General features: G+C 50.1%; 1 protein-coding gene across 1 annotated transcript in view; it reads left to right on the forward strand.

The window, feature by feature from the left end:
* Positions 1-14,241, forward strand: part of LOC122379101 (protein masquerade-like) — a 215,608-nt gene extending 201,367 nt beyond the window's left edge. The window contains exons 10-13 of the mRNA XM_043361032.1: positions 1,644-1,749; positions 5,882-6,036; positions 10,761-10,829; positions 12,265-14,241. Of these exons, the coding sequence (XP_043216967.1) occupies positions 1,644-1,749; positions 5,882-6,036; positions 10,761-10,829; positions 12,265-12,363 (429 nt within the window). The 3' untranslated portion in view covers positions 12,364-14,241. The remainder of the gene's footprint in view (positions 1-1,643; positions 1,750-5,881; positions 6,037-10,760; positions 10,830-12,264) is intronic.
* Positions 14,242-14,543: the final 302 nt, after the last annotated feature.

Here is a 14,543-nt window from a genome sequence, read left to right on the forward strand (position 1 = left end):
CTCGATATTTGAGACTCCTGACGGGGATGGTCTGCGGTTGGTGGGAGCAGCCGCAGCCAGTTGAAGTCAGTTGAGTGGGACAGGCCGTGTCCGGCTTTGAAGGGCACGTTAAACTTTGGCATCTAAATTCTCCCGTTACCCGAAATTGCGCGATCGGACGGTAGGGGTCGGGGTCTACGCAACAGGCTCTGCTTAGCGTGGGCTCCGGCTCTGTCAATCCGTCCATTCAAACATTCGAGCTTAATTTATAAAAAAGTAAAAAAAGGTCAGGTCAAGGTCAGGTCAGGTTAGGTCAAATTTTGAAGTTGGTTGTTAAGACCTAAAAAGGTGTCTATCTGATGCAGTTTTTCACGGCAAATCGAATGGTGCAATTTTCGTTTCCGTACGAGGTCTAGAACTTTCCAAAAAATCATTTTTCAAAAATTTTGAGTCGTGACGTCATACAATTTTAAATATCTCCCACATTTTTGAACCGATTCTTCTAAAAATTGGTATGTAGGTGCTCATAGACCATTTCTCTGACATATATTCCGTTTTTTATACACTCAAAACTTTGGATTTTATAACTATTTTCCCAAAAAAAGTCAGTTGTTTTAAATTTGAGCCAAAATCAAAAGTTTTCAAAAAAACTGAGATAGCCATTTGATATACAAAGTAGAGTCACGTACAACCTTTTTTTACGTCTTAATTCCCTTAAAAAGGAAGATGTTAGCGGCGTTTGAAGTTTTGCTGTTTTTTTTTAGGCGAAAATGGCGTGACGTGAGGTCACTTAAGCGTCATTTTCTCAACAACAACAAAAAAAAATCCGACGGATTTCGCTCAAATTTTCAGGCAACGTGTTAAATTGATGTATAATAAGGTACTGAAAGTTTGACGTCACTGGCGTCACGCGTTTAGAAGTTATTGGCGACAAGGGGAGGGGGCAGATTCTGCCCCCCCCCCCCCAGCGGGGCGCGGGTTAAAGGGACCCTCCCACCTTCAAAAAAGTTAATGAATTGGCATGAAAGTGATGTCGCTCGGTTCAGAAAGAGCAAAAACGAATATCTACCAAATTTCATCGAAAAATATTCACCGGTTTTCAAGATATTAGACTTTTACTTTTGTTTACTTTTTGGGATCTCCGCTGTTCCTAGCGACTTTATTTGAAAGTGCGGCATTTGTTGCGCGCAAAGCAGCATATACCACCGCGTGCTACAAAACGTTTTAGTCAAACATTTAACGGACGTTCGAAAGCCTGATGACGTCATCAGATTCCCGTAATGGTTAAGAGATAGGGACCACGCTGGTCCCACCCTGCAAGTAAAGGGAAGAAATTTCTTGAACACCATAAAGCTGCGGGGGTTGCGACCAGGATAAATGGTGGTTTCTGAGCCTGGCCGCAAACTTGGCTATCTCAACTCAAAACTAATGTTAAGGTGGGAGGGTCCCTTTAAGAAAGAAGCCTAAAGCTGTAAATATCGTATCAAATAAATAGCACCACCTTACGGTACTAACTTTGTCATTTCTGCTGCTTCTTTATCGTTTAATGTCGCGCGTTGACGCTGCCTGATAGCACTGTAGGTATGGTTTGGAGGTAGACGGTGGCGGCGGCGGTGCTGAGCTGACGGTGCTGAGCTGACGGTGAGCGGACGGTGCTGTTGCAGGTGGAGCTGAAGGAGGGCGTGTGCTTGGTGTGTCTGCCGGCGCGCGGCGTCGAACAGCCGGCCGGCAGCCGCTGCACCGTCTCAGGATATGGCTACCAGGGCGAGAGTAAGTGCAGCATATGGGTACCACTGCCAGAATACATTAGTGCATTAATGGGTGCCACTGCGAGAATAAGTGGCAGGGTATTGGGTACCACTGCGAGAGTAAGTGGCAGGGTATGGGTACCACTGCGAGAGTAAGTGCAGGACATGGGTACCACTGCGAGAGTAAGTGCAGGAGTGCGACTTCCAGTGCAGGCCAGCTCAGTACCCGACTAGGGCCCCAGTTCACCAAGGTAGTAGATTCCTAGCAGTAGCGTACTTAGGAAATGTAAGCTGTTAAATAATGACAGCTGAGAGACGAGAGTCTCGTTAAAGAGGAATACAACGCCAAATAGACAAAACAAAGACGTGGGAGCAAACAAAACGCTGGTGATGACCAAGGGCGGAGCCCCGGGGGGGGGGGCAACGGGGCCATGCCCCCCTTAACGCCGAAAGGGCGCCAGCACATCTTTTGCCCGCACCTTCATCCTTGTTCTTTCTCTCAGCCAACTCACGTACCTTTCTTCAAGACAGGACACAGAAGGTAGTGGTTCATGACAAATAATCTAGAAAAGAGGCTGTGACAAGGCCTCGGATAACATGTTAACCCGCGCCGGGCCGGTGCTCCGAGACTTTCGTGCCGGGCCGGGGGGGGGGTGTCTGAACGCCCCCCTCCCCTTCTAACTCGGCTCCTGGGCCACGTAGCGACACGCGGTAAGCGGCAATCGAAAGAACGTCCAAAATAAGGACGAAAACACTTACTATGCATTTCAGACCCCATGAGACCCTGTTTTTCGGCGATAATTTCTTCAATTTTTGTCCAATTGGCTTGAAATTTTAGCAGACGATATTTCAGCTCAAACGCCAATTTGTGTCAATATGGTCTCTTAACCCGCGACCTGGTGGGGGGGGGGCTATTTTTTGCCCCCCCCCCCCCTCCAGACTTTTCGATATATCTCCAGAACCGCTGCGCCGATCGTCACCAAACTTTCAGTACCCTCCCGGACATCAATTTTACACATTGTGACCAAATTTTTTTCCAAAGGCTATGATAGGTTGGCCGGAAATGACGTCAGAGTGACGTCATGTTCTGCCGTTTTCGACCCAAAAAAGGGTTTCGCGGGAAGAGCTGTCAGGCCTATAGCTTTGCAAATACAGAAAAATGATAAAGACATAAAAGCTGTAGATTGGACAGGGCTACAAAACTGCTATCTCGGATTGTTGAAATTTTTGGATTTTGACCCCCAAAAATCAAAAAATAGATTTTTTGGATATAATAATCGAAAAATCCAAAAAGTTTTTTGAATTTCGCAAAAACCGGAATATATGTGATAGTCCTTACCGCCTTCCATTACATACCAAATTTGAGATTGATACCTCTTTTTTGGCGAAGTTATAGCGAAAAAACTGTTCAAAATTGATGACGTCAAATTTTTAAACGCAATTTTTAGCAATTCTAGACCCCGTAGCGCAAAACAAAGACCACCATTAGACTCCCCGTGACGAGCTGCATCGAATCAATACCCATTTTATGCAAAACTATCAACTTTAAAATTTGACCTTTTTTGGCCTGACCTTGACCTGACCTTGACCTGAACTTCACCAGAAACTGACCTAAGCCGTACCTGATAGTCTTATAACCAACACCATGGAGTTGGAAATGAAAAATTGGCCATAAAACATGTATCACACAACCTTAGTAAAGTTGGGCTCATGTGACCTGACCTGTGACCCTTGGTGACCTGACCTGTGACCTGACCTGGTATTGCCAGTGACCTCTAATAGCAACATATCTACTAGGCAACTGACGCCCTACCGCTGATTCTCGACAAAATGCGTTTTCCTCGGTGTTATAGCGCATTCCCTAGAAGCCCCGTGAACGGTGAAACATTTCATCTTTGACCTGGCCTGTGACGTCATCGGTGACCCCGAGGTCAATGAAATTTGGTTTCCTTCGACAAATTTGACAGGCCTTTCGAACGCCGTTTGAATTTTGCGGATCCGTCCAGTAGTTTCGGAGATACGAGGGGGGGGGGGCAAAAAATAGCCCCCCCCCACCAGGTCGCGTTATAAACAGACCCCACCAGGGCGCGGGTTAACAAAATATCAAAATTTAGAGCACTTGTCGTTGGCTCGTAATGTTAATCAGTTTTTGCACCCGGATAGAGGCTCGCTCGCGACCGCACCGGATTGGATAGGAGCGCTGGCCAATCACGTTACGCCGTGTTCAACTTCGCCCACTGGCCGTGACCGCGATGGGTTTATGCCGCTTCAGTCGGTGTCAGCACCGCGGAGAGGTCGCAGCGGGACCTCATACTGGAGACAAGTGAAGCTGGCAAAGTTGTTTCGGGATGAATGAAAGCCAAAAATTATCCGTACGAGGGCATTTGGTGTCCTCTTCTGAGTCGGCCAGGGTTTCGGAGTCGGAGTCGGAGTCGGAGTCGGCCGGAGTCGTGGCAAGCAGCCAGGAGTCGGAGTCGGAGTCGGTCCAGCTGCCTCGACTCCGACTCCGGAAAGTTAACTGAACTCTAAAATCCGCGCTATCACTTTTCAGTTGTTTATAACCAGTTACCCCGCGGCATTCCGATGATCAAAAATAACGAGTGCGAGAACTCGAGTACCATCAACCGACACTTCTGTGCAAGGCAGCGCCTCTATTTGTGGACAGTCTGAGAATGTGGCTGGCGCTGACTGCTGTCCCACGGCGTTCTCCGGACTGACTGGCGGCGGAAGTGCCGACTGCCGACCACCACACCCGAAGCACTTGACATCGGTGCGCTTCTCTGTGCCCGTCCTCTTGAGCAGAAGCGGCGGAACACCTTCAATCAAAGGGGGGCACTGCCTACTTTTGGTCCCATATTTTTCCATGCAACGCCCATAGGGCTAATGTTAAAATGCCAAAATCAAAGGAGGGCACGGTGCCCCGGTGCCCTCCCCGTTCCGCCGCCTATGCTCTCCGCTAGTGCTAGTCAAACGGCCAAATGGGGGTCAGAGGTGTCCATTCTGGGAATGACCTGGACGGAGGGAGTTGTGATTTTGTTCAGGCGACGGAAATCTCCACATTCCACAGATCCAGATCTGTGACCCGAGGTCAACACCCTCAGTTTACCTCACCCAAACAAAAAGTACCTATACCTATCATTCGACGCGCCTGAGAGAGGCGAACACGATGCTGGCTGAAAATCGCGGCTCTGCGGCCGTTTTTTGCGAAGTTATTCACCAAAAACGGAACCGTGCCTTGAGGCACTTGACCTGTCCTCAGAGGTCACCGGTTGACCTAGGACCTTAAAATCGGGTACCGATCACTGCGTCTTGTAACGGCGCACACGCTCATTTTTCCGCGACGCGCTAGCTCCACCTGGGGCGAAAGGGCGAGGGGGGGGGCGTACCCGCCCCCCGCCCCCTCGGCCGGCGCGTATGTAGAAAACCTATAGGTCCGGGCCGTCGAGGGTTAAACTGGCCTCTGAGGGCCCAGAAGACCGACCTCTAAAAGTCCCACACCGGCCTCTGATAGTCAATCAGCCCAGTTGCAGTGGTCGCTGATATAAAACCTCTAAAAACGTTATAGGTCTGGCTGAGCCTAGCTGGGCCGTCATGCTGATTTTTATAGGTATATTGAAAAGACTCGCTTTGCACATTTCACGCTTGCTCGTAATGAAAAAGTTGCTGGATGCCTCTGGAATTTGCATGGGTGCCAACGGCTGCAGAGGACAGGGGAACGCGTCCATCAGTGTGAGTTTATGGACGGGAGTCTCCCTGAAATTTTAACCACTTTTGTTTTTGTTTTTGTCTCGATTTTTTTTATCTCTGAGCATGTTTGCGAAAACAAAGTGGCCGAAATCCGAGGAGAAATTGGATTTTGGGGGTAGGTTAGGTTTTGGACCTCTGGGACCCTGCCCCCTCCCCCACACTTTCGAAAACGTTCCTACGCCTATGGCGATAAAGACATTCAAAAACATAGATTCTAATGGTGGACCCATAAGGGACGGCAGCTCTTACGTACTGTCGAACTCGCTTGCACTTTTGCTGAAAGGTGTGCTCTTCCGCCTAAAGTGGGCGTAAAAATGTGTGGTTCAGTGGGTGAGTATGGTCCGTTTGGCAATGCTGGTATGGTCCGTTCGCGGTGTTGACAGCAGTTTGCCCGGTTTGTCCGGCAGCGGGTCCCATTCCGCTGCGCGTCAGGGCCGCTGAGCTGCCCATAGTCTCCGACAACGAGTGTGTGCGCAAAATCAACGCCGTCACCGAGAAGATATTCATCCTGCCGGCGTCCAGCTTCTGTGCGGGCGGCGAGCAGGGACACGACGCGTGCCAGGTGAGCCAGCGCGGGCGGCCAGCCTCCCCGGGCCGGGCGCGTGCCAGCGCGCACTGATCGAACCGAGTGTAGATAGAAAAATCATCGTCCTACATCAGAAGTCATACTCATTTATTGAATAAGTCAGCTGAGTCGATCGGGATTGCAAAATCTGTCTTACCCTTATCTTATCGTTCTAGGATATTGTCACGGGTCAGAAGTAACCCTGTTATTCCCGAGTAAGGCCTTCCCATATCCAACTTCCATGTCTGAAACGTACCAAAATGAACTGAAAACAAAACGCCATAAAAACAACGTGAACAAAATCGAAAATGACAGCACACAACTAACAAATGATAACCAAAATGAACGTAACACAAACCAGCCCACAATTTTTAATACTAGTCAAAATTTCAGCAAAGCTCACCCTTTGGCGGACGTTCACTCGCGCCGGGCTGGTGCTCCGAGACTTCCGCGCCGGGCCGGGAGGTGTCTGAACACCACCACCCCCTTCTAACTCGGCTCTTGGGCCACGTAACGACACGCAGTAAGCGGCAATCGAAAGAACGTCCAAAATAAGGACGAAAACACTTCAGTCATTTTTTGGGTCAGGTCACCAGAGGTCACCAAAGATAAAATGTTGGCTATTTGATTATTTTGGAAACGCCAACGGCTAACTCGGGAACCGATAGAGTTACATCGCCGTAAAAAGGCGCATTCGATAGCTCTTTTAACGCTCTTTCGCCTACATGTCTTCAACTTTGACCTCCTCAGGTCAACGGTTTAGCCTCCAGAGGGCAAAATCTACAAAAATAGCCGTTTTTACGAACAGTGTTTTTTCGGCAATAACTTTTGACTCGAAAGGGCCACGACATTACTTTTGTCAGCATCATGTTCCTCTCGTCGAGACGCTTCGGATGAACTATAATTTGACCCTGAAAGATCAACTTGAAAATGTGACCTTAGGTCAAGGTCATGAACTGACCGGAAAGGTCATGTTGCATATCAGTCGATCCGCATCGGCGAGCCGAACATATCTAAGGCGTTTTCATCATCATCATCATCATCAGAAGTTATTAGCGAAAAACTGTAAGATACTAGGTATTCGTGACCTAAGATGACCTCGGGGACATATCGAGGGGTCACAGGTGCCATTTTCCGGTTCAGTCTGTCAATTTTACCTGGATCCCGATGTTTGAGAGTGTCTAGAATGGCGTTCGTGCAAAAGAGACGCTTTTCAATTTTCTCCCATTGGCTTAACCCGCGCACCGACGGGGGTCTGCGCCAACTTCGCACCGACGGGGGGGGGCGGTCATCCGCCCCCCCCTGAGATCTCGAGAACGAAGCAAGATAGCGACAAGCGGTAAACGGCATCGGATACGCACGGTCAAGATCTACAATTTTTACAAAGGTCATTTTCAGGTCAGGTCAAAGATGACGTCACAGGGGTCGAAAAAGTCAAAATGGCGGCGCTAGATATGGAGAGATTTTCTTTCGCTAGATGGAGTTTTTCTCGAATAACTTTCGAATTAGTCAAAATAGGAACAAACCAAGGGCATCATCGTGATCCTCTCGTCAATCCGCATCGAATGATATATATGTTGACCTCGAAAGGTCAAGGTCAAAGGTTGACCTCAGGTCACGTGACCTCGAGGTCATCATGTATATCATTCGATATGCGTCTTGACGAGCTGAACACAATGCGACCATCCACGCGTCTGTATCTTGTTCCTGTACGGAGTTATTGGCCAAAAACCTTTGGTGACATTTGATGACGTCACATGACCTCACAGCTGCCCAACAGCAAAACAGACCTCAAGGTAGTGAAGGTTGATCGTATATGAAATCATGTATGGTATATGGGGCCATTCCGACCCGTTTTAGTGGTAAAAACAGGGAGTTGATTTTTCCCCCATTGACTTATAATGGGGAGGTCGCGAAATTGACCTGACCTTAGGTCACCGATATCAAAATTCCGAGATATACAAATTGTAGCTACAAATGACCTAATAACATCCTGCGACTTTCAAAAGCCTCCGACATCTACTGTAGCTCTGGCACGGTGACAAAGTTGCAAAAAAGTGACTTGAGGTTGGGTCATTCAAAGTGACCTGGTGACCTGAGCTTGAAAGGTAGGAGGTTCAAACTTGCACACCATGTGTAAAATTGATGAGGGAATAATCGTACCAAATTTCGCGGCGCTACGCGCCGCGGTTTTCCCGCTATTCGCGAAAAAGCTCGGGAGGGGGGGCGGATATCCGCCCCCCCCCCTGAGGTTTTCGTAGATAGCGGGAAAACTGTGTCGCGTAGCGCCGCGAAACTTGGTACGACTATTCTCACATCAATTTTACACATGGTGTGCAAGTTTGAACCCCCTAACTTTTAAGGTCAGGTCACCAGGTCACTTTGAATGACCCAACCTCAAGTCACTTTTTTGCAACTTTGTCACCATGCCAGAGCTACAGTAGATGTTGGAGACCTTTGAAAGTCGCAGGATGTTATAAGGTCATTAGTAGCTACAATTTGTATATCTCGGAATTTTGATATCGATGACCTAAGGTCAGGTCAATTTCTCGACCTCCCCATTATAAGTCAATGGGGGAAAAATCAACTCCCTGTTTTTACAACTAAAACGGGTCGGAATGGCCCCATATGCTATACATGACTTCATATACGATCAACCTTCACTACCTTGGGGTCTGTTTTGCTGTTGGGCAGCTGTAAGGTCATGTGACGTCATCAAAGGTCACCAAAGGTTGTTTGCCAATAACTCCGTACAGGAACAAGATACAGCCGCGCGGATGGTCTCATTGTGTTCAGCTCGTCAAGGCGCATCAAATGATATACATGATGACCTCGAGGTCACGTGACCTGAGGTCAACCTTTGACCTTGACCTTTCGAGGTCAACATATATATTTTTCGATGCAGATTGACGGAGGATCACGACGATGCCCTTAGTTTGTGCCTATCTTGACTAATTCGAAAGTTATTCGAGAAAACCTCTCTCCATATCTAGCGCCGCCATTTTGACTTTTTGACCATTGTGACGTCATCTTTGACCTGACCTGAAAATGACCTTTGTAAAAATTATAGACCTTGTCCGTGCGTACCCCATGCCGTTTACCGCTTGTCGCTATCTTGCTTCGTTCTCGAGATCTCAGGGGGGGGGGGGCGGTCATCCGCCCCCCCCCCCCCCCCCTGTCGGTTCTAAGTTGGCGCAGTCGGTGCGCGGGTTAATGGAGAGGCCGCAAAATTGACCTGACCTTAGGTCACTGATATCAAAATTCCGAAACATACGTTTTATAGATACTGTTACTCTTATTAATCGCTGAAAGTTGTAAGGCAATCGTTCAGTCGGTGTAGCTATGACTAGCATTCTAATTTTGTCTGAGGTGAGGTCACTTGGCGTGACCTGGTGACCTGACCTTGAGCTACCTGGGTCTGAAATTTTCACAACATGTGCAGAAAAGATGCACAAACAGGTGTGCCAAAAACAGGTTTGAAAAAATGACAGTACTTTGGTAGCTGTTTCAATTACCAAACCTGATGAAGGAAATAGGTAAAATTGCTTATTTTGCACGAACACCAGTCATACGCTAAACAAAGAAGAGCTAATAAAAATGGCATTATCCCAAGAGGGAAAGCAAATTTGCCTCGGAAGTCGCAATGGATAGATTTTCTGAGCATGTGATCACGTGTTTTTATGTAACACAAAAAAAACTAACTGAAATCATGTAATTTACGAATTTCAACCTATGTGCATATTTTCGTCTGCACTCCGAGTTGCGTCCATGATATTGGCCATGGCGTATTTCTCGGGAACCCTCCGTTATAGGAAATTCCACTATCTGGCAACTAGCCCTATGTAAACAGAACTAATGACAGGCTAGAAGGGATGGGGTTTCCCAACAAGAGACCGCTCGTCAATGGGCCCAGCGGTTGCTGAGATATGTCTCTCATAAGCGTTGTAGGCCGTGCCGGGCCGCTCATACTAAGTTTTCTCCGTTATGATGAAATAGATTCGCTTTGTGCTCGCTCGTAAATGCCCGTTAACGGTAACGTAGCATCATTGCTCTCGCGCGCCCGTAAGCCTATGACGGGGCCGCACTGTACGGGCCGGTGTTCGGTGACCTTGACCTGACCGCGCCGGAGGGGTCGTAGCGCGGCCGGTGGACGGGCGAGCGCGAGGGGAGCGAGCCTCAGTGCGGGCTGGCGGCTCCGGGCGGCGCGGCGGCTCCGCCGAAGCGGGTTTCCGCCACTCACCCCATCCGACCAGCTTTGCCCCCTTTTCTATTCGTGTATCCCTTTTCTAGTTCCACCATCTCCCTCGTCGCTCGTTTCTTTCTCTCCTTGTATCGCCAGTAAGGTAAATGGGATACACTGGAGAGCGAGAGAGACGGGCGGCCGATAAACAGCCAACACTGATGAACGGAGCACACGATGCCGACAGCGTTACGGTGTTAACTAAAGATAACGCCAGTTATCAACTATTGAACGAACCTCAACGATAGCGGGGTACTGTACCCCGCTAACTTTTGATAGCGGGGACCATTTCCCTCCCCCCCCCCCCGTCTGCCCCGGTGGCGCCGCCCGTACCTATACCTGTGGCTTTGGTGACCTGGGGCGCCGGGATAGGGGTCATGGGAAGGTCTGCTGCGCGGTCGGTCGGTATCGGCCGGTCAACGGTGAACGGACGATAATGCACTGGACGACGACACAATGATGCACTGTTACTTTTCGGCAGGGTGACGGCGGAGGGCCACTGGTCTGCAACGTAGACGGCTATTACGAGCTCTCCGGCATGGTCAGCTGGGTAAGCATTCAGCAGCCAAGAGATACTTCATTTCTCGCTATTCACGTTACAACAGTGATTTATCAGTGGCGTTCCATAAAGCGTTTAGCTCGCATACATGAAGCCCTTTTTTACTCAACCGTATTTTATGCCCACCTTTACCCTCGCCAGGGCATTTTTCATAACACGGCCTTTTTCATAACATTTTTCATAACATCTCCTCGCGATTGGCTCCTATGGCACCTAGAAACACCAAATTTGGTAGGTATGTGGGCCCCCTAGAGTTCTCGCCTTTGTGCAAATTTGGTTGCTTTAGGTCAATATTTGGGGTGGTTTGGGGGTGTGAACGTAAATTTTTTGCTAAAACGGGTAAAAAGTTTTTCGCTTATCACTTTTGATCTAACTAAGATAGAGCAAAAACAAAAGCACCAGTGAACTGAACACGTCAAGGCGCGTCGAATGATATACTTTTGTGCTTGCTTAAGTGTACTTAAAAAGTTAAGCATATCTTAAGTATATCTTAAGTCGAAATGCTTAATGTTGCATATCATTCGACTCGGCTGTTCAAGAGAAACAGATTGATACCATTTTGAAAGCTGTATATCTTTATTATGTGACAAGTTGTTGGCACAAACCTCATTTGACCTCAGTTGACCTCATTTGACCTGACCCATGGATAAGTACATCAAACAAAGAAGCACCAAGTGACATAATCGGTTAAGTACTTACTGTGGTTTCAAAGCACCAACGTGATGGAACGAAGCGGATATCTCCAGTATTTTCCGAATTGAATATTTTCCCCTAGGCTTAACATTACGACGTAATGACCTCTAACTGACCTCAGGTCAGTGCGTTGAGCATTGTTGATAATATTATCAGGAGTATGAAAAATAACCTCTTGCTCATATCTGAAGGAATTAAAAAATTAAAGACCAATATATATTTGTTTATTTTCAGGCAGACGGGAAGGGCCACGCCCGAATATATATTGGTCTTTAATTTTTTAATTCCTTCAGATATGAGCAAGAGGTCAGGTCGGTGCCATAAAAAACGAACTATATGTTATACAACTCGGTGAACTTAGCACATCCTGAAACTTGGAAGGAAATCAGTGCAAAACTGTGAGTTGGACAGGTGCATAAAGAAAATTGAAATTTGACCATGACCTTGTACCGGTTTTTCTGACCTGGTGACCTGACCCAAGGTCACCCGGACCTGAAATTTTCAGTTTATATGTAAAAAGGTTGTCCCATAGGCTGTGCTAAATTTGGCGGCGCTGCGCTCCGCTGTTTTAACGCTATCTTCAGGTCGATGCCAGGGCGAGGGTTAATGTTTCTGAGGTACCTACCATTCAGTATTTATTGGCACAAGTATCCTTGACATAAATCAATCTGTGAACCATTCAGTTATCCGCCTTGCCAATAGCCGAGAGCTGACTGCGTCTCCTGATCGGCAGGGTTTCGGATGCGGCCGACAGGATGTCCCCGGTGTGTACGTGAAGGTTTCCGCCTTCATCGGCTGGATCAACCAGATCATCAGCGTCAACAACCTGTGACCTGGCCAGCTGGCTGGTGCCGGCGCAGTGCCGCGGGTGGCTCCTATGGTGCCGTTCAGCACCAGCCCATGGACAGCGGCCGCCGGCCGGCAGGCAGACGACCCGGGTCGGACACGGTCTGGCCGCAGCCCTCACCGGTCAGCAGGACTGGCCTGGGTGTGCGCTAGTTTAAAGGCTCGCCCAGCTCCATCCGCTCGATCTGTCTTGGACAAATGAAGATAGAGGCGTGCTGGGCGGCCATGCGGTGGTGTGGCGCCCGGGTCTCGGTGCGCCGAGTGCGACAATATAAGGAGCGCCAGCAGTGACCGCAGTGACTGGGCAGCCACCGCAGGAGTAGCACCAGTGACACGCCGCGCCGCGCGCACAATGGCCACAATGCCAGCCAGTCAACTCAACACCTTGGTGCATGCTTCCAGCGCGGAAGGGAACAGAGGTACCGGAGCCGCTGTGCCAGCGGAGCCGGCAGCTGTGTGTGCCGCCAGCTGTGTGTGGTTTCTGCAGCCGTGTGTCGGGGCGCTGTGCCAGCGGAGCCGGCAGCTGTGTGTGCCGCCAGCTGTGTGTGGTTTCTGCAGCCGTGTGTCGGGGCGCTGTGCCAGCGGAGCCGGCAGTGTGTGTGCCGCCAGCTGTGTGTGGTTTCTGCAGCCGTGTGTCGGGGCGCTGTGCCAGCGGAGCCGGCAGTGTGTGTGCCGCCAGCTGTGTGTGGTTTCTGCAGCCGTGTGTCGGGGCGCTGTGCCAGCGGCGCCGGCAGCTGTGTGTGCCGCCAGCTGTGTGTGGTTTCTGCAGCCGTGTGTCGGGGCGCTGTGCCAGCGGAGCCGGCAGCTGTGTGTGCCGCCAGCTGTGTGTGGTTTCTGCAGCCGTGTGTCGGGGCGCTGTGCCAGCGGAGCCGGCAGTGTGTGTGCCGCCAGCTGTGTGTGGTTTCTGCAGCCGTGTGTCGGGGCGCTGTGCCAGCGGAGCCGGCAGTGTGTGTGCCGCCAGCTGTGTGTGGTTTCTGCAGCCGTGTGTCGGGGCGCTGTGCCAGCGGCGCCGGCAGCTGTGTGTGCCGCCAGCTGTGTGTGGTTTCTGCAGCCGTGTGTCGGGGCGCTGTGCCAGCGGAGCCGGCAGCTGTGTGTGCCGCCAGCTGTGTGTGGTTTCTGCAGCCGTGTGTCGGGGCGCTGTGCCAGCGGCGCCGGCAGCTGTGTGTGCCGCCAGCTGTGTGTGGTTTCTGCAGCCGTGTGTCGGGGCGCTGTGCCAGCGGCGCCGGCAGCTGTGTGTGCCGCCAGCTGTGTGTGGTTTCTGCAGCCGTGTGTCGGGGCGCTGTGCCAGCGGAGCCGGCAGCTGTGTGTGTGTGTGTATTGGGGCTGCGGGCTGCGGTATCGGGGCGCCGGCCGCCGGCCGCCGGGCAGGTGTACTGTTGATCCGGCCGGCCAAGTACCTATAGCTGGCTGGTCTGGACGTCCGTCCATCCGACCACGTGTTGAGGCTCGTTTGTACGTTGCAGTGAGAAACATTGAAGAAACTTGGGCGTGTGCCTAAGCTGTCCCTTGGCGACTTCAGATGATGTAGGTAGCGACGATATTGTTTTGCACGAAAACTGACACTGAGATAAGTGTAGCCGTGAATACTTGGGGCGTCACCAAAGCAGTAAGTGGCATTACTTTCAGCCAAAGGACACAGGCTAGCCTCAGGACGTGGTGCTTGCGATTGTGATTATTATGTTGGTATGATGTCTGCATCTCTACCGATTCTGCATCCCTACTGGCCGCCGGGACCGCTGGTTGTGCCCCCGGGCGAGTGTGCGCCGGCAGCCGGTCAGCTGGCACTGGCGGGGCGCGGCAGTTGGAGCCGGACATAGGCCACTTTCGTACGTTTCGCTCGTGTCCAATACACGGGATCGCTGTCTGTCTCGCGTCTCAACTCGCTTGTATACATTTGTACACGATTTTTTTTGTGCATAAATAACTGTATTTGGCAGCATATTGCTACAGTTTCTTTGGTGATAGGCAGGCTAACCCGCGACCGCCTGGGGGGGGTCGGATCCGACCCCCCCCCCTCCGTTTTTCTTGAATAACTCAAGAACGGCTTACGCTATCAACTTGAAACTTGGCGTACCTTCTCCCCCATCAATTTAACGTCTTCTGTGTAATTTTTAAGAAAAATATTTCAATTTTTTTAGATATATCGATTTTAGTGATGTAACTACA

The sequence above is a fragment of the Amphibalanus amphitrite genome, unplaced genomic scaffold (assembly GCF_019059575.1).
Source record: "Amphibalanus amphitrite isolate SeventyFive unplaced genomic scaffold, NRLGWU_Aamphi_draft 000071F_arrow, whole genome shotgun sequence".
NCBI classification, from domain to species: Eukaryota; Metazoa; Arthropoda; class Thecostraca; order Balanomorpha; family Balanidae; genus Amphibalanus; species Amphibalanus amphitrite.